At 43.5% G+C, this 26262-nt stretch overlaps 1 protein-coding gene across 5 annotated transcripts; it reads left to right on the plus strand.

Annotated features, from left to right (window-relative positions):
* Positions 1-360: 360 nt before the first annotated feature.
* On the plus strand, positions 361-26262 carry BST1 (bone marrow stromal cell antigen 1). 5 transcript variants are annotated; one of them, XR_013331681.1, is made up of 10 exons: positions 361-441; positions 807-933; positions 2624-2759; positions 5636-5718; positions 9818-9894; positions 10239-10331; positions 13129-13215; positions 13522-13719; positions 17017-17076; positions 25005-25024. XR_013331681.1 is itself a non-coding variant. In XM_077750461.1 (10 exons), the coding sequence occupies exons 1-10, from the start codon at positions 434-436 to the stop codon at positions 25134-25136; spliced, it is 924 nt and encodes a 307-aa protein (XP_077606587.1). In that variant the 5' UTR covers positions 362-433; the 3' UTR covers positions 25137-26262. The 5 variants fall into 5 exon arrangements, 4 of the variants coding, with proteins under 4 accessions (XP_077606587.1, XP_077606589.1, XP_077606590.1 ...); XM_077750461.1 differs by having other exon boundaries at positions 362-441; positions 13522-13642; positions 25005-26262; XM_077750462.1 differs by lacking the exon at positions 13522-13719 and having other exon boundaries at positions 364-441; positions 25005-26262.

Below are 26262 nucleotides of genomic sequence, written 5' to 3' on the forward strand. Positions count from 1 at the left end.
CAGGGGAGGGTCAGAGAGAGGGAGATACAGATTCTGAAACAGGCTCCAGGCTCTGAGCTGGCAGTCAGCACAGAGCCCGATGCAGGGCTCGAACCCACGAACCGCGAGATCATGACCTAAGCGAAAGTCGGACGCTTAACCGACTAAGCCACCCAGGTGCCCCTCTTCCAAGTAACTTCGAAGGTTTTCCAGGAACAGGGAGGTTCTCAAGGGCTCGTGAAGCTAAAAACAAATATGCTGGAGAAATAAGATAGTTTATCTGTTTTAATTTCTCACTGATGAGAAGTTAGGTCCCTGATGACCTTATTCTAACTAACATTAGCAGGAGGTGTAACAGCTTTTCTCAACCATCAGAGCTCATTCCTGGTTTTATAGGGTCTTGTTCACCGGCGTGACCTCACCTGGCCCCTGACACAGTGGACCTTCTGTCTGAATGGACAGGTACTCAAGTTGGGGGCCTGTGTGGTTTATTGGAATTGTCCATTACTGTGTTCTTCTGCTCGGCTCTGGGAGCCTGAGACAAGACTTGGGGTCCTTAGCTCTGAAAAATGTGTGTAGTTCCCTCTTAGTTCCTTCTGAGAGCCGCTTTCACTGCCAGCTTTCTAAATCCATCACAGGTCTGTCTTCTCCTCTTCTCAGTTGGCGTTAATTCATAAGACACGACACTTGGATATCTTCCTTGGTTCTGCAGAGTTAATAAGTGGCAAAATTGCTTGTAAAGCTGTTGAACTTTGAGAGGCATGGCATTACTTCACATCACATCATGGCTGGGTTTTTTTCTTTTTTTAATGTGTACTTCTGCACAGGGACAAGAACTGCACAGCTATCTGGGAAGCCTTTAAAGTGGTTCTGGACAAGGATCCCTGTTCCGTACTGCCCTCGGACTATGACCGTTTTATTAGCCTCTCCAGACACTCCATCCCCAGAGATAAGGTAAAATGCTCCTCTCTGTCTCTACAGAGATACAGAGTGCCTGCGACAGGTGTAACGACCCTGTGGGACCCTGTTTCAGTATCAACAGAAAAATTAAGCAACAAACTCACCTGAGCCGTCTGATGGGAAGACGTCTTTGTCCACACTGGTAATCCTGGGTCTCCTGCCTGTCTGAGCGGAAGGAGCTTTCCTAGGTCAACAAGTCTGTGCAGGAATCGCTACATTAAGACATTGCCACACCTTTTTCCTGGGCCTCTGCCCCCAGCCAGTTCTGAATAACCTGTGTTCCAATTGGCCCCACTTGGTCTGAACTTTGAGGGACTCAGAAAGCCTTTTGCCTCAGTATCTTCCCAGAAGACTGATCCCTCCTTTTTAAACAATTATTATTATTACTATTATTATTTTAATGCCTGCTTATTTCTGAGAGAGAAGGAGAGACCGAGTGTGAGCAGGGTTGGGACAGAAAAAGAGGGAGACACAGAATCCGCAGCAGGCTCCAGGCTCTGAGCTGTCAGCACAGAGGCCTGATGCGAGGCTCAAACTCACAAACCGGGAGATCATGACCTGAGCCGAAGTCGGATGCTTCACCGACTGACCCACCCAGGCGCCCCCTGATCCCTTACTATAAGGAATCTTAGGATTCTATCTATTCAGTACCAGTTTCTTTAAGAAAACCACATGTCTGTGTTCTTTCTGAATTCTAATAAAATGAAAATAAATGAGAAAATCTACATAAAATGCTTGCTTAGAACAATACTTTGAGTTTAAAGAAAGATATATTCTTTGTTTCTCTGAAAACATAATTCCTCACCTGATTTTTCACTATAAAATCAGGTAACAGTAATGTCTACCAATGAGAAAATCTTAACATTGTGTCTGATGGAGCTGGAAGGTTCAGTGATATCATAGATGAAAATAATGATTTTTAAGAATACGTTGCATTTTGCACCTTGCTGCCTCCTTGCCAGTAAAGAGAGGAACCATAAATTTTGTTCTCTTCTTTCATGATTTTGGTGCTAGCTGATGAACTCAGGAAATAGTTCCTGCTGGACATTGTGCTAAGGCTTGAGGTTGTGACAGAGAACAAAACAGACCCCCCTCAGGAAGCTTCCAGCCTAGGCATAGACAAGTGGACTTTTAAGGATCTAATGAGATCATAAGAGGGATATCATTATTTGTTTTACTGTTATGTGAAAACTAGCTTTAGAGTGGAAATTGTAAAACAAATATAAAAGTAACATATTTCAGAGGCACCTTACACCCTGGGAAGTGCTTTTTTGTGGTTACATATTACCCTGAACACAGCTGTGGAAGAAGAGAAAGGGCTCATGCTCCCCATTTTCCAGATGTTGAAACTGAGGCACAGGGAGATTACAGGCCTTGCTCAAGATCACACATCTAGTATATGAACAGAGTCAGGATTCAAAGCCAGGTCCTTTGATCTTTTTTTAAATCCAAGAATGTTTATATATACACCACTGGAAAAGTATTTTGTTAATTGCCTGATACCCCAGGAATAACGGGAGTAGCAATTAGGACACTCTCTGAATGGGTAAACAAAGACAAAGAAAAAGAAAGTTCAGTTGTCAGGCAAGCTGGAGTTGAATGAGAAATAGACTGCCTGACGTGTCTGGAAAAAAGTACCTTGATTTTACTTTATATGGTAATTGTGTGTTTGTTTTTTCCTTAGTCCCTGTTCTGGGAAAACAACCACATCCTTGTCACTAGTTATGCAGAGAATGCCCGTCGCTTTATGCCTCTGTGTGATGTTCTGTACGGCAGGATTGGAGATTTTCTGAGCTGGTGTCGACAGGAAAATGCCTCCGGTAAGAGTCCTGGACAAACCACAAGAAAAGTTTGAGCTCTGGGGACCTGGCTGGCTCAGTTGTTGGAGCATGCAACTCTTGATTCTGGGGTTGTGGGTTCGAGCCCCATGTTGGGTGTAGGATTGCTTTAAAAAAATAAAAGCTTTTTTTTTTTTTAAATGTTTATTTACTTTTGAGAGAGAGAGAGCGAGCAGGGAAGGGGCAGAGAGAGAGGGAGACATAGAATCTGAAGCAGGCTCCAGGCTCTCAGCTGTCAGCACAGAACCTGACATGGGGCTCGAACTCACAAGCCATGAGATCATGACCTGAGCTGAAGTTGATGCCTAACTGACTGAACCATCCAGGCGCCCACCCCGTAAAGTCTTAAAAATAAAAATAAGAACTCCTATTTGAGTACATACTGTGCATTTGCCATTTGTGCTAAGTGCTTTCATACGCATTTGTCTCATTTGATTCCCCTCAAATCCTCTAAGGCAGGTGGTAATAATAATTAATAATAACAATAATAGGTAGAAAGCACTTATCTTTTGCTGGGTACTCTCTAAGCACTTTACATATACAGGATTAACTAATTTAATCTCTGTACCAGCCCCAACAGATAGGTCTTCTCCTAATCTCTGTTTTGATAAATGAGGACACTGAGGCACAGCAAGGTAAAGAAACTTGCTGAGGAGTGAACAGCCAGGAAGCAGCAGAGTCAGACAGCCCGACTCCAGAACATGTGCTCCCAATCCTGCACACCTTGGCCTCACCACCTTCATTTTCCAGAAAGGGAAACTGATCCTTAGGGAGGTTAAATCACTGGAGGAAGCTGGGCCAGGAGTTAATTCTCTCCTGATGGATTCTGAAGCCTGTGTGCTCTTACATGCCACGCCAAATGCCAGCAGACATTTGGAGACTGAAATCACAGTGAAAGTCGCAGGGGCTGGCCTGGTGGGGATGAAAACTCTCCTCATGCATCCATATCCTTCTGGGAACCGGAGATAAAACAGCCCCCATCCTTGAGTCACTTATAGCCTCGTGAGAGACATTCCTTTCTGCGCTGTGCTCTGACGCAGGAAAAGCCACATCCCAAGTAGTAACACAGACACCAGCCTACACCAGGGGATCTGGGAAGCTTCTCAGCAGTTCTTGGTTCTCAGTGAGTCTTGAAGAGCTAAGGGCGAGCAGGAAAGGTGGGATGGGGTGCTCTCTTGATAAAAACTGGAGATTCCCCCTCCCTGAGTATTGGAGTCATGTTCAAAGTTAGCCTAATTGTTCTGTATATTCTATAGTCATCCGTTCATCCAACTGAGAGCCATAGAGTGCCTACTATGTGCCAGGACTTCCTCTTCTAGGCACTGGGAACACAGCAGAGAATAAAACAGGAAAATCATACTATAGAGGGGGAGATAAGACAATACACAGGCAAGTAGTCTGTGGAAGGGTGTCTGGCATATTTAAGGAACAGCAAGGACCACAGTAACTAAAGAGAAAAGTTAGAGGAATAGAGGAAGGCCAGACAGCATGAGATCTATGAGGACTCTGGCTTTCACTGGGAGATGGGAAAATTCCAGGGCTCAGATCAATGGACACGGTCATTCGTTCAATGGACAGCGACCAGGAAGTCTGTTTGGTTATCCTGCAGCAGAGTGGGGAGAATGCGGGAAGGGTATGAGAGAAAGAACATGAAGGAAGGGAGAGTATGGTGTAATCCCAAACAAATATTTGTTCTCTGTCCCCATTTCCTGGCACATAGCTTCTAAAGCCCTGGGAATCTGAAGAGAGAAGAGTGTCTTTTGTGGGTTAATGAAATGACTAGGGGCTGGGGGCCCCTTCGTAGCTTCACGTGGGGGCTGAGAGCCTGTGAACTTTCAGTCCATATCTATCCTCCAGGATGGAAAGAAGGGCTGGAGGTTGAATTAATCGCCAAGCTGGCGATTTAATCCATTGCATCTGCATAATGAAATTTCATAACACTCCTGGGTAGTGGGGTTCAGAGGGCTTCTGAGTTGGTGAATGCAGATGCTGGGAGGGTGGTGGGCCAGGAGAGGGTATGGGGGCTCCCCATGTATCCCCTCAGAAGCACACATGTTGCCCTGTTTGGTTCTCTCTGGGACACCTTGTCAATGAGTACCTTTTCCTTTTTTATAGAGAAAATGGTGGACAGATCCCATTATATGGCTGCTGAATTCTATCATTAAAATTTTAAGGAATTAATACATTTTAACACTTTATACATTTTAAATTTTATAAAATTTCTGTTTTCTGGCCAAGGACTATCACTTTCTTGGTGTATTTTTGTTGTATTTATGTCTAAGACCAGGGCTAACTGGAGAAGGCACTTCTCCCAACAAAGCAAAGTTCTTTTTTTCATTAAAAAATTTTTGTTTGAGAGAGGACATGAGCAAGGGTGTGGGACAGAGGGAGAAAAAGAGAGAGAGAGAGAGAGAGAAAGAATCCTAAGCAGGCTCCATGCTCAGTGTAGAGCCTGATATGGGGCTCGATCCCTCAATCCTGGGATAATGACCTGAGCCAAAATCAAGAGTCAGATGCTTAACTGACTGAACCACCCAGGCACCTACAAAGATTTTTTAAAAATCACTTCACTAGAACTTCAGTAAAGAAATAGCGCAGCTAACAGGCTGATGCTCAGTGGTCGGCAGCCTTACTCACTAGCCAACTGCTTAGTTCTCTGCCTTTCTACGTTTATGCTGAGCAAAACGACACTTGTCTTCCTCACCAGGTTCCTTTGGATTGGGTGGGCAGAACTATCGTGAACGTCAAACTCGTAAACACAAGCTAAATAGATTTTGTGAGGACAGCAAATATTTTAAATTAATTCTTCTCTGATAATAACATTTGAAATGAAACATGTTTGTCTGTTTTCCCTTTAGGACTCGATTATCAGTCCTGCCCTACGTCAGAAGATTGTGAGAACAACCCTGTGGATTCTTACTGGAAAATGGCGTCTTCGCAGGTAAGTGTGGGGAGGGCGGCTGAGAGGCTGAGCACGTGTGGGCCCGTAAACACGAGACAGTGGGGTTCAGAGTCTGGCCAATCGGGTCATGACTTAACTTCTCTGAGCCTCTCTTCCTATCCATGTGAGCCACAGTCAGATTCACTCTGCTCCATAGAAGTATGAGGACATAGGAGCCCAAAATACTTACTGCAGGAAGTGCCGCATGGGACACGTTCAGTGAGTGTTGGTATAGACGAAATATTAAATCATCATTATTATCACTACCATGTTGTGGTTGCCCTTAGTATTTCAAATCAATGTGGTTTTGATTGCTATGTAACATGGGGTGACCCTTGGTTGTTTTTTTTTGTTTTTTTTTTTTAACAAATGGTTTATTGTCAAGTTGGTTTCCATATAACACCCAGTGCTCATCCCCACAAGTGCCCTCCTCCATGCCCATCTCCCCCGTTGCCCCCCACACCCATCAGTCCTCAGTTTGTTCTCAGCATTCAAGAGTCTCTCATGGTTTGCCTCTCTCCCCCTCCCCCACCATTTCCCCCCTTCTTCTCCCCCATGGTCCTCCGTTAAGTTCCCCCTAATCCTCCTATACGTGCAAACAGTGACCCTTGTTTTATACGAACCCCTGGGACACCTGAGACTGTGATGTGGGAGTCAGAAATGTCTCTGAGACTGATATTAATCATAGAGGAGGTGATAGGTGATAGGTGAGCAGAAGATAAACTGAAGACACACAAAATGGCCCTTTGTGGAAGGACTATCCTGCTGCGGGTTAATGGGAGTCTATGAAACGTTGGCTATATTGACTAGGAGGCCAGTGGACATCAGGGTCGTCCCACCTACCACCACCAACCCCCTTTCAGGGCTGTCCATGTCCCTCTTTGTCCCATTCTGGGTCCACCGGGTCCATTGTTAATCAGTGTGACTTTTGTTGGATCTTCCTCCGTGCTGTGGTTCAGAGCAGGGCAAAGGGCCCGTTCCAGGCAAAAGGCGCTGTTTATTTCTGTCTTCTTCTGCTGCTCCAGCGGGGACACCCCACTTCCACTCACACCCATAGGCTTCGTTTCCAGTGGAGACTCCACTCTGTGAGCACTGGGCTGCCAACCCTCATGGAGGCTGGGGGTGAATCATCGCCTGAATGTGGGGTTGTAACAGCAAATCAGGGGCAATGTCAACATTCTCGTTAAAGAAAACAAAACCAAACCAAAAAAACCACATACTCTTTGCAGTGGATCTGCCCAACATCAGAGCGGGCTCCAAACCAACCTCCTATACCTTCTCCAACTCTAGGATGGGAGTCCAAGAATCAGACCCACATTTTATGAGCCCTTAGAATGTGCTGGGTCGTCTATGCATAAAGAGAGGGAGTTTAGTATAATAATGAGGACAGGGTTTGAATTGTAGCAGAGAAGTATTCAATAAATGTTAATAATTATTATTTAAAATTTTTTAACATTTATTCATTTTTGAGAGAGAGAGTGTGTGCAGGGGAGGGGCAGAGAGAAAGACATAAAATCTGAAGCAGGCTCCAGGCTCTGAGCTGTCAGCACAGAGCCCGACGTGGGGCTCGAACTCATGAACCGTGAGATTATGACCTCAGCCAAAGTCAGACGTTTAACCAATTAAGTAAGTCACCCAGGTGCCCCAATAATTATTATTTTAAATGATTTAATCTTTACAATAATCCTATGAAGTAGGGATCCTTATGACCCTTGCTTTACAGATAAGAACAATGAGGCACAAAGAGATCAGGAAACTTAACCAGGTTTATTACAGAGCTAGGAGGATCCACTTACAACCACTACCACCATATAGCTTCATTATATCTGCATACATTTTTTATTATATTTTTTTCTTATCAATGTAATAGCTGCTCAGGATTTTAAGAAATGACAAATTGCCAGGGCACTTGTGTGGCTTAACCAGTTAGTTGTCTGACTCTTGGTTTTGGCTCTGGTCATGATCTCACAGTTTGTGGGTTCAAGCCCTGAGTTGGGCTCTGCGCTGACAGTGTGGAACCTGCTTGGGATTCTTTCTCTCTCCCTCTCTCTCTCTCTCTCTCTCTCTCCCCCCTCTCTCTTTTTCTCTCTCTCTCAAAAATAAATGAATAAACATTTATAAAGAAGAAGAAAGATCTTGAAGTTCTTTCTAAACTTATTCTGTTTTTTTTAGACTTATTCTTAAAAAAATATTTTTAAAGGGTACCTGGGTGGTTTGGTTGGTTAAGTGTCCAACTTTGGCTCAGGTCATGATCTCACGGTTGGTGGGTTCAGCCCCACATCAGGCTCTATGCTGACAGCTCAGAGCCTGGAGCCTGCTTCGAATTCTGTGTCTCCCTCTCTGTCCGCCCATTCCCTGCTTGCATTCTGTCTCTCTCTCAAAAATAAACATTAAAAAAATTAAATTTTTTTTGTTTTAAATGACAAATTATAGAAAATATAAATAAGAAAATTCATCATGTATAAATAAACGTGACCCCCTTCAGCATAGTGGTCATTAGACCTTGGCATTTGTGGATTTAACTGTGACCATTAGCATTATTTCAAAGCAAGCAAAAACATACACAACATGAAGTGCATTGTCGCTTTGCTGCCGCTGATATTAGACATCACTTTGTAAGATAATAAGTCCAGCCATGGATATCTCAGTGCCACTTGCCTTTCAGGCTCCCTGCTTCACTCTAACATAAACATTTTATCAGGGAAATTGTATGTTCTAGTACTATCCTTTTTTTCCCTTCTTTTAAAGATTTTATTTTTAAGTAGTCTCTATGCCCAATGTGGGGCTTGAACTCACAACCCCCAGATCAAGAGTTGTATTCTCTATGGACTGAGCCAGGCAGTAGTATTCTGAACTGGAGAGTTGGGAACTTCTCTGGACCTATCTCTTCCTTGGGAATTTTGGGGGGTTGACTAATGTTCCCAGACTTTTGCCCATTTATTTTGAGCATTGTAGGGCTCATGCTCTGTCTACGTCATCTTTCATTTTGCTTCAAATGTGAGCACTTCTTGCTTTTGCAAATCTTCTGTGGACTTTTAGTAACGGTTGGCTAATATTTCCGACATGTAAGTACTTTGGGTTACTTACCAGTCCTTTGTTGTTGACTATTTTAGGTTGCTTACACACAGTGCTGCCGCACACACCTCTGTGCACAATGCTTGTGTGGTCTTTAGAGTTGTTTAGAGTTGTCTACAAAATATGTCTGGTTCATCTTCTGCATACATGGTTTGCATTCCCCTGCCTGTTGAAGTTACTTGTGTGTGACTTGCGCTGGTCAAAGAGATGTGAGAGGGAGCGTGTGTGATTTCTGGGTAGATACTTTTAAGAACTGGTCTGTGATCTGCCACTGTCTCCTTCTCCCTTCCCTGACAATCAACAACTTTACAGATATGGAGTCTTCATCAGCTTGGGTGCCAGAGCAAGGACATATGGAGCAAACCCCCAGTCGACCTGTGATAAACATGTAGAGTGAGCACGAAACAACTCTTTCTTGCTTAAAGCCACTGTGATTTTGAAGTTGTTCGCAATGGCAGTGTAATTTAGTCTGTTCTAGCTGTTACAATGCTGGAATCACATTACTTCCTCAGAGTAGCTTCCCAGACATGAAATCACTGAATCATGAGCTTTTGACATTTCAAAGCAATTTGGATTCCAAGATACACTCGTTGTATCTCTACCAGCTATATGGAATATCAAAATCGTTTTGAAATATCAAATTTAGTACATTCTTGCTAATATTGAAGATTGTCAGTTTTATTTATTTTTTTAGTTTTTTTAAACATTTATTTTTGAGAGAGGGAGAGACAGAGAGTGATTGGGGCAGGGGCAGAGAGTGAGAAGAAGACACGGAATCCAAAGCAGGCTCCAGGCTCTGAGTCGTCAGCACAGAGCCCTATGAGGGGCTTGACTCACAAACTGTGAGATCATGACCTGAACTCGGATGTCCCAAGTCCGTCAAGTCCATCAGGCCTTAAGTCAGATGCTTAACCAGCTGAGCCACCCAGGCACCCTGAGGATTGTCAGTTTTAAAAAATTGCTCATTTCGTAGCTGAAAGATGACATGTGTTAATTTACTCAAAAAACTTGTTCCTCCTTACAGTATTCAAGGGATAGTTCTGGGGTCATTCACGTCATGCTGAACGGTTCAGAGCCCAAAGGAGCCTATCCTGTTAAAGGGTAAGAACACCAGCATGAACAAATACAACAAAGAACGCCAAAACGTATACTTCATTTTTTCAAATGGAGGCTTAAGAACATTGTCTTAAGCCCCAGTATAAATGCTTGCTTTTGTAAATTTCGGTAAAGCAAAACAATTGAATGACCTGGAGATCAGAGCCATGTCTACACATTTCTGCCACTAATAGTTGATGAATGCATGAATGAAATAAATTACCTAAAAATAAAAGCTAAAAATACCCCCTCGAAACACCCCTCAAAACAAAAGTAATGTATAAATCAATTAACAAAATGGGAAAAGTTATTGCTTTAAGACTTTAAGAAATGTCTTTTCTGTTTCTCAGTTTTTTTGCAGATTTTGAAATTCCCTATCTCCAGAAGGATAAAATCACACGAATTGAGATCTGGGTTATGCATGAAATCGGGAGACCAAAGGTGTAAGTCATGGTGTTTCTGATGATGGAAACTGTGCAAATATGCTTTTCTTGATTATAATATGATCAAGCCCATCATACCTTTTCATTTTTGGGGAAACAGCACTCTTCTCTGTTTCTAATGTCATGAGTAAAGAAAGACAAAGGCTCAACTTTTTGGAAATGCCACTAACCAGTCCTGAGTCGAGAGAAAACCTCCTTTATTCAGATACTATTCTCAGTAGAGGAAAATTGTGGTCCTTTCTGAGCTCTCTGGGCAGCATTAATAGGAGAGTTCCTTACGCATTCCTGTGGGTCAAAGCCAATTTCTCCTCATGGTTGCTTGAAGTCCCCCACCAGGAGTTCTCACAATTAACCCAAGGAGTTTGTAATGAAAACTTTATTCTTGGTGAAGACCCAGTTTTACAACTGGACTGGGTCTTAGATTTTTGTGCCCAAATCGCGAGTCCCCAGAGACCTCCAAGGAGCCGACACTGATGCAAGTACATAAGGGTCTTCATTACAAGCTCGAGCAGGGGCTCACCCGTCTACCGGCGCAGTGGCAGCAGGGTGAAGCCCCGAACAATAGCGAGCAGGGTTTTTATGGGGTAAGGGACGGGGGTGTTACAGTGCACACGTTGTACGCTTTGCATCATCACATAAGCACCAATCCTAATTGTACAGCACCCATGGTAACAGTTTTGACCATTCAGTATCCGTGAGGCATCCGTTAACTTTTGGCGGGACCCAATCATGAGCTTTGAGAATCCTTTGAAAATGACCAATTATGAGGTGAGCTCAAAGGGCCTACGTGGGGTTTAGGCCAACGGTGAGTGATTGCCTAGTTTGTACAGAGTAACTACCTGCAGTTCCCAGCCCTGACTCAGGCCACAGGAATGTTACACGTTTCTTTTGATTGGCTGATCCGAGGGTGGTCCGAGGGTGGCTTCAGCTGAAGCTTTTCCTGGAACTGGGGCTACGTGCAGCCCGAGGTTGCTCTTAATGGAGGACTTAATTTCAGGCTCCTCAAGATCACTGGACAAGGAAATGGTTAAGGTCCATCTTTTCTGGAAAACCACTTGAGTGTACATAAATGCAAGCCTGAACTCATCCTATGAGGGGCAGTGCTGGAAAAACTGAAGATAAGAAACATAAACCTAGAGGTGTCTGGGTGGCTCAGTTGGTTAAGCATCCGACTCTTGATTTTCAGGTCGTGATCTTACGGTTAGTGAGTTTGAGCCCCACACCCGGCTCTGCGCTGACAGTGCAGAGCCTGTTTGGGATTCTCTCTCCCTCTCTCTCTGTCTTTCCCCTGCTTGCTATGTCTTTCTCTCTCTCTCTCTCTCTCAAAATAAATAAATAAACATTAAAAAAAGAAACATAAACCCAGGTGATTCAGAGACAAGCCAAGGAGGCCAAGCCTAGTTCGAGCTGGCAGCCACAGTGGAGCGTAAGAGGCAAGTTGGGGCCTTGTTCTTCAGAGCATTGAGGCAAAGCATTGCCTGGGAGAATCTTAGCAACTTCCCCATTTAAGGCCCCCAAAACCCTGTAAGACTCACCATATAATGAGTGAATACTTTTTCCTGTCTCTTAGGCAAGAGATTAGATTTGCAAATGACTTACTACACAATCATACCAGGATCTACATTTCTCTTCCCATAAGACAAATTTTACTTATGTTGCATACAAAAACAGTACATATTCTTTTTCCTTATTCTGTGGGAAGTTGCTCCTTGTCTGGAAATTATGCTTGCTTGTTATTTTAACCTTTCTATCAGAGAAAGCTTGTCTTTTGAACCTACATTTAGTGAGATAAGGAAATTGCAAGTGATGACTTGTCCTGAATTAATCATGCCTTTTCTTTTGCTAATAACTTCCTTGTTACACCCTCCTGCCCACACAAAAGCCTTCCACTTTGTGCAACTCCTCGGGGCGCCCATCTGTTTCCTAGAAGGGTTGCAGCTCTATTCCTGAATTGTTAATAAAGCCAATTAGATTTTCAGATTTACTCCCTTGAATGTTTGTTCTTTAACACTATCGAAGAGCCTTAAAATGCAATGAAAACTGTGGTGCAGAAAACGTACTTTCAGGAATTTATGCTAAGGAAATAAGTAATTTAAGATGGGTTTGAAAATGAAGCTTCCACAGGGTGGATATTGTGACATCAAAATATAGGCATCAGCCTTGATCATCAACAAGAGGTGTCTGGTTTTATGAATCGTGTCCTGATGATGTAAGGGAGATCATGCCAGATTAAAGAAGTATATATACATACTTAAACAGACATGGGCCAAGGCAGACTACAAAATGCGTTGCACAGCAGAAGCCTATTGTTATATTTAAAAAGTCTCGTGGGAATGAATGTATTTCAAAGGTCTAGAACCCTATACACCAAAATGTTAATGGCAGTTACCTCTAGTGATGTGCGATTGCAGTGAGGGTTTTTTTTTTCCCTGTGTTTGTTTGCATTTTTCATAATTTTTGGTTTGCATGTTCTTGTTTTCATTTAAAACATACTGTATGGTGCACAAGTCGCCAGCATTCTGGGGACCTGGGGCTCTGCCCTAAGGTGTGTTGATGGGGGGAGGGCGGAGGAGCGCCCTGTGGCGCACCACGCATGCGCCAGGGCAGGTCCGACGCTGAGCTGGACCCGACAGATTGGTTCTCAGCGCTCAGCTTTCTAGGTTGCCCCGAGTTTTACCGTATTCCCTCAGAGTGGAGCCGAACTCAGGAAGCACGTGGTCATAGGACATTGTAGTTCACGCGGAAACCAATTCCTTCTTTCTTCTTCTTTAATTTTATTTATGTTTTTGTATTTTAGGGAATCCTGTGGAGAAGGCAGTGTGAAAATCCTGGAAGAGAGACTGGAAAAAATGCGTTTTCAGTACACCTGTATTAATGATCACCTGTAGGTTGTATGTCCTAATCAGTGCGCAGTTTCAAAGGTGGAGCAGTGTTTTTGGAGGGATTCTGGTGGATCTGCGCTGAAGACCACTGGGCTGTGCCTTCTGGCCAGACCTCTGTCTGGGTCCCACCCGTTTATGTCCAGAGTCTGTTTTAAAGATGCTTCAAGGACATATCTGGGTGGCTGAGACCGTTGAGGGTCTAACGCTTGATTTCTGCTCAGGTCATGATCCCAGGGTCGTGGGCCTGAGCCCTGTGTTGGACTCCATGCCGAGCATTGAGCCTGCTTAAGATATTCTTTCTTTTCCAGTCCCTCTCCAGCATGCCTGCACGCGCGCTCTCTCTCCCTCAAAAAGATGCTTAAAGGACAGACGGAAAAGCCCCGTTTCCCTTGCGCATGTCCCGTTCCCCCTCCCTTGCTTAGAGCAATGGTGAGTAGCCTGAGGTCAGATGCTGTGTTCCCTGCATCTGTGGATGCCATGGATCCTGGCCCAAGATAGGTGCTAAGGTGCGTTTGTTTGAGATACTTACAGATAGATCTTGACAGTGGACCAAGAGGAAAATAGTAAGGGCTATGGTTTGCTGAGCACGTTATGGGTTAAGCACTTTGTGTGCTTACGTATTGCCTGAGGTCTTTCCTGATTCTTGGAAACTTAGATTCAGCTTGGCTGAAACCCCGGTGCAGTTGAAAACCCTCCCCTGGGCTAGGAATTCCTTTCCTTGCTGCTTCCTGCTTTTCTCTGCCTCACTGCCTGAGTCTGCAGCCCTGCTTGGTTCCTAGGGACTGAGTTCGACATTGCAAGGCCTTAGTGGCTTTCCCGAAAATTGGTGGATACGGCAGGGTGGATATTCGATCTGTATCTTGTCCTGTCCCCACGAACATCCGTCTGGCTCTGGTGCACTATGCCTTCTCAGTGGCTCTGTGTCATCCCCACTGAGCAAAGCCCATGGGAAATGTGGGTTGCCTTCCACTTTCCTGGAGAAGGAGCCCCTCAGAGCTGTTTTCCACAGCTTCAAGCTGTCCCATCTTACTCATCTGTTATTATTAACGCTCTCAGGAATCTCAAAAGTTAGGTGTTACCACCTTCTATTAAGAAACCAAACAAGGCAACATACTCTGTGGGGGAAATATAAACTATGTACAGGAAAATGCACAAGCCCTAAGCACACGGTTGAATGAGTTTTCACAAGTTCAACACACACACGTCTAGATCAAGAAGCATATAACCGGCACCCCAGAGTCTTCCCTTGGCCTCCGTTTCAGTCTCCCCACCTGCCCACAATAGTAACTTCTGTCTAGACTTGTCGCAGATTTCTTTTGTCTGTTGTTAACCTTTATATAAATACTTGCTTTCCACCGATGAGTAAATTAAGGGTCAGAGAGATTAAATAAGTTTTCTAATAAGTTTGAACCCAGCATTGTATGGCTTTGAAGTATGCTCTTTTCTTCCTACTATATGACCCTTTTTAAAGTTTTTTTATTAATTGTTTATTTTTGAGAAAGAGTTTGAGCAGGGGAGGGGCAGAGAGAGAGGGAGAATCTCAAGTTAGCGCCACATTATCAGCGCAGTGCTGGATGTGGGGCTTAAACTCACGAAACTGTGAGGTCACGACCTGAGCTGAAATCTAGCATTGGATGCTTAACCAACTGAGCCACCCAGGCACCCCTCTACTCTAGGACCCTTTCTTTTCTTTTCTTTTCTTTTTTAATGTCTATTTATTCTTGAGGCAGAGAGAGAGCATGAGTGGGGGAGGGGCAGAGAAAGGAGAGGGAGACACAGAATCTGAAGGAGGCTCTAGGCTCTGAGCTGTCAGCACAGAGCCCGATGTGGGGCTCGAACTCATGAATCCTGAGATGACCTGTGCTGAAGTCAGACACTTAACCAACTGAGCCACCTAGGCACCCCAGGGCCCTTCTTTTCTTAAGGCACCAGATTTTATTTTATTTATTTTTAGTGTTTTTGTTCAAATTCCAGTTAGTTAACATTCCATGTAATTTTAGTTTCAGGTGTACAGTGTAGTGATTCAACACTTCCATACAACATCCAGGGCTTATCACAACAAGAGAGCACCAGATTTCTTTTNGTGGCCAGATTTCATTGTTTCTCATTGCCATGTAGTATTCCATGGTATAGATAAACCACATCTTCTTGATCCATTCGTCCGTTGATGGACACTTAGGCTCTTTCCATGTTTTAGCTATTGTGAAGAGTGCTGCTATGAACATTGGGGTACATGGAGCACCAGATTTCTTTATATTTTTCTTAAAATAACAATTTTTATTTGCTAAAACTGCTCGGTGATGGAGAAAATTGTGCCAAAAAGTTGCACATGTAGGACCACTTCCCTTGAGGAGGCTGTCTTTATAAGTCGTCAGGCCAAGTATGGTGACCCAGGCCTGAGCCCGAGGTCTCCTGCCCTGCCCGTGTGGGGCTGTCCTCGGGGACTCAGCCTGCTGTCACTTGCTTCAGTGTGGTCCCCACTGATGCTGGCCTTTCGGGCGCTCCCCTTGCAAGCCTGGCTCAGCTCCCCTTCTTCCACTTCTTCACTGCCCATGCATGGGCCCTTGTGTTAAGGTGGGGTTTTGTTTTGCTCCATGGAGCACAGGGGAGATAGCAAAAGGCTTACTGTAGCAGAGTCACAAAGGGTAACAATCCAAACTCCAACCCAGATGTAACTGAGAGCCCGCCCCATAAATTTCAGGTGACATTGTCCTCTGTCCTGTGGCAGACGGAAGTTCTCCCCAAGATTCTTGCAAACTGTGGCCAAGTCTTATCTTTTCATAGCCTCTCTTGCCTTCTGGTTGATTTCTGTGAGCCAGACTCGGTGAAACTCAATGACTTTGGAGTGGGAGGCGTAAGACAACGGCGAGAAACTACTGTCCTAACAAATAGCCGTGTATCGTAGACTTTACTGGAAAGTAGGCAAGTCCCAGGAAGCAACAGAGCAAACAACGCGTTTCCTGACTCCTACCTAGTGTGGCATGTGCCTCCGTGACCTGGCCGCTCTGTGCACTACTGCTTTCCCTGCCGTCCCAGGACTCCACATCTCCTCCCTCTGCTTCCAGAGTGGTTCAGCTTTCTTTGTCGCTGGAGCCTGGGCAATAGCCGTCACCCGTGTGTTTCAGGTCCCATTTTTTGACTAAAGAACTCATCAAGAGGATTTTCCAGGCAAGACTGTACATCCTTGCTTGGGTGGCTCTATGCTTGGGCTCTGGTGTGAGCCTGCAAGGTGCACGGTGCACGTTCAGCTCCGCAGCCGCCTGTATGTTCTTGGGCACGTTACTCCGATTAGCTTCCTCAGCTGTACGTTGGAGACGGTAATAACAACCGCGCTGTTTTGCTGTTGTGAGGATTAAATGGTAAAGTCTATATAAAATAAATCCATCGTCGGGGGCGACTGGGTGGCTCACTTGGTTAAGCGTCTGCCTTCGTCTCAGGTCATGATTTCGCAGTTCGTGAGTTTGAGCCCGATGTCGGGCTCTGTACTGACAGCTCAGAGCCTGGAGCCTGCTTCAGAATTTGTATCTGTTTCTCCCCTGTTTGCACTCTGTCTGCTGTCTCTCTCTCTCTCAACAATAAATAAAGCTGAAAACAATTAAAAACAAAAAAAATCCATCATCAAATTTCTTGGTATGTAGTAAATGCTCAATAAATGCTGGCTAATATTTTTAAAAACAAATAGCTTGTGTGCTATTTAGGTGAGAGACTTTGTGTCCCCAGTATTTTCCAGGTACACTGTGAATATTTGATGAGTGAAAGTCACTTAAATAATGCCTTAAATATTATTTCTTTTCACTCTATAGACCAGTGAAGCTCTTAATGTGTGTGGACCACAGCACTCATCCCGACTGTGTCTTAAATTCGTAAGTAGATTTCCTGCCCCGACCTTGCTTCCCAAAGATAACCAGGCCTGACTACTCACACAACTGATGAATTGCATTATGATTTTACATGTGCGCCCTAGAACACGTGGCTGTGGAATAAGTTCTGTGCTTGCACTGTGCTGCTCAGGCTCTCTGAGGAGCTAGGTTGGTGCAGGTTTGATGGACATCTGCCCAAGTGAGCTGAACTCCCATGTTGGCAGAGCCGAGCCTACCCTGATGCAATGGCTGCGCACAGTGGGTATTCCGTAATGTGTGTAGCATCCGCTCTTCCATCTACGGGGGGACGAGGGTATTCACCGGGGCTGTATGCCAGACATTGTACTGTCTGCATACATAGAATATTTTGTTCATTTTGGGGCACTTGGGTGGCTTAGTCCCTTAAGCATCTGGCCCTGGCTTAGGTCATGATCTCATGGTTTATGGGTTCGAGCCCTGTGTCCAGCTCAGTGCTGACATCTCAGAGGCTGGAGCCTGCTTCGGATTCTGTGTCTCCCTCTCTCTCTGCACCTCCCCTGCTTGTGTTCTGTCTCTCTGTCTCTCTCTCTCTTCTCTGTCAAAAATAAATGTTAAGGGGCACCTGGGTGGCTTAGTCGGTTAAGCGTCCGACTTTCGCTTAGGTCATGATCTCACGGTTCGTGGGTTCGAGCCCCGTGTCGGGCTCTGTGCTAACTGCCAGCTCAGAGCCTGGAGCCTGTTTCAGAGTCTGTGACTCCCTCTCTCTCTGACCCTCCCCTGCTCACGCTGTCTCTCTCTCTCCTAGAAATAAATAAAACATTTAAAAAATAAATAAATAAATACATGTTAAACATTTTAAAAAATAGTATTTTGTTCCATTAGAGAAAGAGAAACAGACAGACAGACATAGAAAGAGAGAGGAGGGCTGCTCACCATTCCCACAGAGCTCTTCTCTCCTTCATTTAGTAAGAGAACCTTGAATTTTACTTGGGCTCACGGCTGCCATGAATAGCGAGTGTATTTTCGAGCTTCCCTTGTGGTGGGGTGATGGCCACAATCCCACGTGAAAGGAAGGAGCTGGCTTTCCCTCTGCACGTTCCTGCTGCCTTGTGGATGCACCTGGACCACGCGATGGGGAGCCGCCCCCCGCTGGGTGGGCAGAGCAGCACAGGCAGGGAGGCTGGGTGCTCCCTGACCATGGAGCTGCCGGGTCTCCCCTGGACAGTTCTGAGAGCAAAGTAGCGAGCAGATCTGCCATGACAGCTTGTGACCTTGGAGCTAACCTCCTGGGGGAGCCGTGCATTTTTCTCATCCGCTCATGAAAGAGCAAGAATGGTCTATGAACCTGGGTTCTCCCTTGTTTCACCTGAAAAGGAAACCCACCCTCCATCCACGCTGCTAAAGACCTTCACGGTTCCTACCACTGTGTCCAACCTTCTAGTGTGGCCTTTCGGGTCCTTCATGCTTTTTCTAAAAACACCACCCCCCAAGTGGGAACGTTCCTGCCCACAGACTGTGGACACTGAGGCTTTTGGTGGTGGTAAGAGCACTGGGCTTGGAGTCAGATAACCTGAGGTGGGAAGTTTTCTCAGGCCCAAAACTAAAAATAATGGAAACCATCTCACAGGTTTGCTGTGGAGATTGAAGAAAACAACAGGTGTATAAGCCCCCAACTTCTAAATTTTTTTTTACATTTATTTATTTTTGAGAGACAGAGTAAGACAGAGTGTGAGCAGGAGAGGGGCAGAGAGGGAAGGAGACACAGAATCTGAAACAGGCTCCAGGCTCTGAGCTGTCAGCACAGAGCCTGACGCGGGGCTCGAACCCACGAGTTGTGAGATCATGACCTGAGTTGAAGTCGGAGGCTCAACCGACTGAGCCACTCCATTCTAGACAGGACACTGGAAAGACTCTTAAAGAGCCAGGCCTGGGCACAGAGTTCAGATTCCTCAAATTCAAGTAGGAAGTGCATCAGTCGAAATTCTTGTCTGCAAGCATCACACACCAGCTCCAGGTAGTTCAGCAGAAATGGGACGTATTAAACAATTTTAAGTCATGCACAGAATCTTCCTGTGAGAGCCAGAGAAGCAGGACTGGAGGCCAGGCCAAAGTCCCACCCAGAACTGCTGGAGGGGGGTCTGTCTCGGTATACACATCTCCGAGGGTATCTGGGCTTCTCACACTTGGGTGCTTCTTCTAGAAGATCTCTGGCACTGCAGCCTCAGAGAGAGAGAGAGACAGAGCATGTGAGTGGGGGAGGGAGGGAGAGAGCAAGAGCAAGAGACAGAGTGAGAGAGCGAGAGCGAACGAGCGAGAGAGAGAGAGAGAGAGAGAGAGAGAGGATCCTAGGCAGGCTCCACACTGTCACTGCAAACTCACAAACCAGGAGACCATAACCTGAGCCAAAGTTGGGTGCTTAACCGTCTGAGCCACCCAGGCACCCAAGTTTATTTTTTACTGCCTGTCTCCCACCTCTTAGAACATAAGCCCCAGGAGGACAGAGACTTTTACCTGTTTTGTTCACTGATGGATGTTTCCCAGGAGACTAGCACAGAGACTGCAGCCTGCAACCTCGTGGGCATTTAGGAATGAATGAATGAATGAATGAATGAATGAACGAACGAATGAATGAATAATTGATTTCCACTCCGCAGAGGCATGGATTTGAGACAATGTCTCAGTTCAACCAGGTAGCCAAAAGGAATGACCAGTGTCCTACGAACATTGGAGATCTGTCTGGTGGTAGCACATGTATAAGTTCCAGATTTCGATCGCAAGAAACAGAAGCCAATGGCTGACTTAGGCAGAGAAAAGGGGAGTAAGGTTGTTGGGAGGATTCTGTGGGATGCGCAATCCGGAGAGCTGAGGCGTCGGCTCCTTAGTGTTACAGTGTAACTCAGGTCTTTACTGTTTTACTCCCTGTTTCCTTAAGCAGACTCTCAAGTTTATACAGATACAGATCATTAAAATTTCTTTTTGTGAAACCATTGTGCCCTACACTGCCACTCCTGAAATAGGCAAGTGGTGCCACCCTGGCACCCCGTACCTCAGTTTACCTCCTCTGCTGCAGGATGTGCCCGGTGACTGAGGGTGGCTCTCCTTACCTGTCCTGATGCCTTTCTGAGGACTTCGGATGTGTCAGGCTTCCAGGGTGGCTGTGTGGAGTCATCATCTTGCTTCCTTCCAAACGCATTCCTGGAAGGTGGATAATTTGATCCCCATCAGTGATGCTGAGGGGGTTAAGCGATCTCTTAGAGTCATTCAGGGATGGCTAGAGCCAGACACAGAATGCGAGTTTGTGTGTCAACTCCTTGTTTTTCCCACCGAGCCACACTGCCTCAAAATGTCCCTGTGGTTCACATCACAGCAGATAAGGAAGGTTTTTTGTTTTTGTTTTGTTTTTAATTATTTATTTATAAAGGGTGGGGTAATGGGCAGAGAGAGAGAGAGAGACAGGATCCAAAACGGGCTCTGTGCTGACAGCAGAGAGCTTGATGCGGGGCTCGAATTCTCAAAGCTTGAGATCATGACCTGAGCGACCTGGGCGCCCCAGGAAGGGGCTTATCGTCCCTGATCTGTTCTTTACTTTGTTTGGGCATTCTTTCAGTGACTTTGAATAGTTCTTTCCCAATTCTATTGGATGTCAAGAATAAAACCCTCAGATTATCCTCCACTTTCATTGCCCTGGAAGGAATTTTACTGATCTCTTTTTTAAACAACGTCGCTAAGAATATTGATGGATAATTTGCAAGAGATGATCCCAAATGGCAAATATGGAGAATGAGTTTCTCTTTGTAGTAATAATGAGATACAGTTTTTTAAATGTTTATTTTGAGAGAGCACAAGCAGGGGAGAGGGAGAGGGAGAAGGGGACAGAGAATCTCAAGTGGGTTCTGTGCTAAGGTCAGCGAGCCCGATGCAGGGCTCCGGCTCACGAACTGAATGTCAAGATCATGACCTGAGCTGAAGCTGGACGCTCAACCGACTGAGCCACCCAGGCGCCCCAGTGAGATACGGATTTAATGAGGAGTAATTTTCACCTCAATGTCTTTGATGTACCTTAGCCAGAACTAGCAAAAAAATATTTTAAAGGTGTTATTAAATGCTTGATGCCATTGTAAGTTTGTAAATTGCTTTGGGAGAAAAAATTTGACAATACATATCAGGCATTATAAAAGTATTCATAATCTTTGACCTTAAGTCAGACAATAGGGTACTTCTGGTACCCTCTTCTAAAGAAACGATTCAGAATATGGGCACAGCCTGTATGCTCGAAGGTGTTCCCCAAATTGAATCAGAGGTGCAGACGTTGGAAGCTGGTAGATATCCAATGAGAAGCGAATGATTACATCAAAGGGTTACATTTACTGGAATAGAATGTAGACCTTGTATGTAGATTGTATCTCCATAAAGCTGTGTGGGGAAAACAGTGATAAGACACAGAGAATACAGAAAAATTCTCATGAACAATTAAAGTGAAACAATATGTAGAAAACAACCTTATATGCTCCAATGACAACCTACAGGATTGGTGAGGAAATGAGAAAACAGATCTGTTATTGAAATGAGGACTCCATGTATCAGTCAAGATCAAGAAGAAACATCGAATGTCTCATCTTGGTCTGAATTCTGTGTCCAAAATGCATTGTTGACACCTCCTCCCCCACACACCCCCAGACACAGAAGTGGGAATTCCAAGCTCAACTTGCTTAGGAATAATGGAGCAAAGGACGTTTAATCTATAAAGATTTAGAATGGAATAAACAGCTGTTAATGTAAATCCAACTCATATTATTAATAGTTCTATGGTAAGTTTAGGAACAGCTTGCATTTTTTGGTATTTAACTTAATTTGCAGCATTTTAGAGAATTTGGCACATAAAAATAGAATATAAACATTTATTTGCAACATTTTAGAGAATTTGGCATATAAAAATAGCCCTGTCATTCCAGACATATACATAGCTATTAAATAACTGATTTTAGGCTTTTTTTTTTCTGTTGAAAGTTATAAGAGATTTTACTAAGTTTTTAGCTGAAATTGGAATGCTTAAGAGAATTAAGATGTAATTTTAAACATTTATTAGATTTACTAGAATCAAGTGTTTGAGAAGGTTTTGCTCATTTAAAATCATGTGAAGTATTTTTTAAAAATGTTTTCATTTTATTTTTGAGAGAGAGAGACAGAGGGTGAGTAGGGGAGGGGCAGAGAGAGAGGGAGACACAGAATCTGAAGCAGGCTCCAGGCTCAAAACTGTCAGCACAGAGCCCGACATGGGGCTTAAATTCATGAACTGCGAGATCATGACCTGAGCTGAAGTCAAATGCTTAACTGACTGAGCCACCCAGGCGCCCCATTTGAAGTATTTTAAAAAGAAAATGTAGCATTTAAAATGATAAATTAAAAATAATTTAGCCTAAAATAACCTGAGTTAAAAATATCCAAGGAAATTTGAATAAGTATGAACCCCCCCCTTAAAAGTTATTGTCAGGGGCACCTGGCTGGCTTATTCTGTAGAGCATGTGACTTTGGATGTTGGGGTCGTGAGTTCGAGCCCCATGTTGGGCACAGAGATTACTTTTTTTTTAAATTTTTTAATGTTTATTTTTGAGAGAGAGCAAGAGACAGAGCATGAACGGGTGAGGGGCAGAGAGAGGGAGACACAGAATCTGAAGCAGGGTCCAGACTCTGAGCTGTCAGCACAGAGCCCGATGCAGGGCTAGAACCCACAGACTGTGAGATCGTGACCTGAGTGAAGTCAGGTGCTTAACCGACTGAGCCACCCAGGTGCCCAGAGATTACTTTTTAAATAAAGTTATTATCAGAGGTCTCTAGGTGTTTTTGTTTTGTTTTTAAAGTAAGGTTTAGGCCCAACGTGGGGCTTGAACTCACGACCTCGACTTCCAGAGTTGTATACTCTGCTGACTGAGCCGGCCAGGTGGCCCCTGCCTACGGTTTTAAACAGAAAAATATGACTCATAAATTAAATAGAAAAATGTATGGGGAAATAAAGTTTTTGAATTTATAAGTTTAATAGCAAGAACTAAACTTTAAAACCAAAGTAACTGCAAATAATGTTTTTTCTTTGCATAAAAATTGCCCTCAAGCACAACAGGTAAAGTTTAAGTTAAAATGTGACAAATCAATGCCTAGAACATGAACCCAGTCGTGAAAAGCAAAGCAAAACCGCGTGTTTCTATTTGTGCATGATAATGGACGTCAATGATGAAAAAGGTTTAAGGAGATGAACTCCAAATTGCTACCAGTGGTCGCTTCTAGGAAAGGCAGTGAGATCTGAAAAAGGGTGGAGACTCTTATTATGACTGTGTTTAGTTCTGTAATACTTTATTTCCCTAAAAGAATAAAAATAAATATACCCTTGTATTCGTTAATTATTTTAAAGAAAAGAATTTTGAGTAAATCAAGTCTGAAATGTTACTGAATCAGAATCAGAAGTGCAATTGTAGAAAATGTCCAGCAGGGGGAGCCCTAGTACAAACTTGTGTCTGCTTGAGGTTCCTTTATTTCGTTTTTATTAAAGTTTTTTTATTTGAGTGTAGTTGACACACAAGTCACATTAGTTTCAGGTGTACAATATAGTGATTGGACAGGCTTATACATTATGCTATGCTCATCACAAGTATAGCTACCATCTGTTAGCTTATAACACTATTATAGTATCATTAACCAAATACCCTATGCTTTTTTTTCTTTTCTTTTCTTTTTTTTTTTCTTGTGACTTATTCATTCCATAACTGGAAGTCTGTATCCTCCACTCACCTTCCATTTTGCTCATTCTTCCACTTTCCTCCCCTCTAGCAACCATCAGTTTGTTCTCTGTATTTACAGGTCTGATTCTACTTTTTGTTTGTTTATTCATTTGTGTTTTTTTCTTTTAGATTTACATAGAAGTGAATCCTATGGTATTTGTCTTTCACAGTCTGACTTATTTCACTTAGCATAACACCCTCTAGGTCCCTCTATGTTGTTGCAAAGGCTAAAAATCACATCTTTTTTTGTGCCTGTGTAATATTCCTGTGAATGTGCCTGCACGTGCGTGCGTGCGTGTGTGTGTGTGTGAATATCACATCTTCCTTATCCATTCATCCATCAATGGACACTAAGGTTGTTTCCATATCTTGCTATTATAAATAATGCTGCAATAAACATTAGCGAACAATGATGACCAGCACTCAAATGGAGTCCCAAACCAAGGAATAAATTTCCAAGCCAACATTCGATTGTTTCATGATTTTAAAAAATGTGTCTTTGAACTGGTGTCTAAAAAGTAAGTAATTTCTGTTTTAAAAAATCCAGTCAGTGATCAGACTCTATTTGCTATGACCAGTCCATTTTTAAAATGTTTATTTATTTATTTTTGAGAAAGAGAGAGAGAGAGAGCAAGGGAGGGTCTGAGAGAGAGGGAGAAAGAATCCCAAGCAGATTCTGTACAGAGCCCGACACAGCCTCAAACCCACAAACCGTGAAATCATGACCAGAGCTGAAGTTGGATGCTCAACCAGCTGAGCCACTGAGGTGCCCCGACCAGAGTCCATTTTTTTGGCCCAGTCCTCTCCTGGTGACTTTATGTCAAGATAGGTTTTCCCTCACCAGTTAAACTCTGACAATGTAATGTCCATCAGTAGGGAAGTTGGCTAACTTTATGATATTTCCATACAGTAGGAATTCATCCATGAAGAAGAATGAATGAACTTATATGAACAATATGGAAGTATGTCCAAAATATGATGTTAGGGGAAAAAATTACAGTTCCATTTGTGCTGAGATGAAAGGGTATGTGAAGTAAGAACGGGGAGTCTAAGGCACTTTTACTTGTTACTTGATAATTTTCTCTACTATTTTGAATTTTTTTGCCATGTGCATGTATATTTTTGAAAGTAGGTGTTGCACACCAATGCTGAAAGTTTCTCTCTTTCCTTTTTAATTTGCAGAGCAGTAACATTCACTCGAAGAGAAGCCGCACCGCTCTGTGCAGAATGTGGCGCCAGCATTATCATTGCTTTCTTAGTGGCTCTGTCTTCAATTGTTCAGATGTAACTGGAAGCTTAGCTGTGCTGCCTTAACAGTTCCCAGCCCTGAAAGCTGCCCTTGCACATTCATCCTTCTTGTTCTGTGCATACCAAGTGGTTCCATTGTCTAAAAAAGCTTCCTTCTGGGAAAACAGTGTCCTGGGTGGGGTTTTCAGTGATACACATGCTTGGGATTTCAGAGACAAGAAATTAATCTCGTCCTATTTAGGTTAAAATTGCTGCATTAAAATGAAAGCAAGTTATTAGTTTCTTGTTTCATTTTGTATAAAGCATTGAGACCCAAACTACTATTATATAATAAAATATTTTTACAAAATTCTAGTAGAATTAGATTTTATACTTTTTCTGTATTTTCCTGTGTCTCCAGTGGGACACACTGAATGCTTATTGATAGCTTAAGATATATATACACTATATATATGTCTACTTATTTGGCATGCAAAGATTTATGAATAAAGGTGTTGATTTAATGGTTATGTATAATGGGGAGGAGAAACTCATAATGTCCAATAATAGGGAGCTGTTTTCTCATGGTTTGGTATATCTGAAGGATAGAATAGCATTCAGTGTAAAAGTCATGTTTACCAATCCAAATGTCCTTCAGCTGGTGAGCAGATGAGCTCACTGTGGTACATCAATACAACCCTCTCTATATAGTCAGAAAGAGAATGTGACATGAGAAACACTCATATTTGCTAATAAAAGAAGCCAGACTAATAGGCTGCATACTGTATTATTCTACTTTTGTGACATTCTGGAAAAGGCAAAACTGTAGAAATGGAGAATAGATCAGTGGTTGCAAAGGGTTAGGACCAGGGAGAGGGGTAACCACAAAGAGGCAGTGTGAGGGAATTTTGGGGGAGTGAGAAACTGTTCTGTATCTTGATTGTGGTAGTGGTAACCTGAATCTATGTTTTTTGTCAACACTTAGAACCGTATATCAAAAAATAGTAATTTTCACTGTATGTAACTGAAATGTTTTCAAAGAACGTTTAATGACATAGAAAAATGTCAACAATAAGTACAAGAAATAAGATATAAAACCTTCTAAAATATAATACAAATGTAACAAATTCTATTATGTATGTGTGTATGTATGATATGTGTATTGTAAATGAATGAAAGAGAAAGCAATAAACTCAAAGGCAGAGCAATTATC

The sequence above is a fragment of the Crocuta crocuta genome, unplaced genomic scaffold, assembly GCF_008692635.1.
Source record: "Crocuta crocuta isolate KB4526 unplaced genomic scaffold, BGI_CrCroc_1.0 scaffold179, whole genome shotgun sequence".
In the NCBI taxonomy this organism is placed as follows: domain Eukaryota; kingdom Metazoa; phylum Chordata; class Mammalia; order Carnivora; family Hyaenidae; genus Crocuta; species Crocuta crocuta.

Bases quoted from the DNA above. Each gene is read 5' to 3' on its own strand.
- BST1 (XM_077750461.1), top strand. The intron at 9,895-10,238 runs GTAAGAACACCA...TCTGTTTCTCAG, and splicing joins GGAGCCTATCCTGTTAAAGG to TTTTTTTGCAGATTTTGAAA. The intron at 13,643-17,016 runs GTGAGTAGCCTG...TTCACTCTATAG, and splicing joins CTCCCTTGCTTAGAGCAATG to ACCAGTGAAGCTCTTAATGT.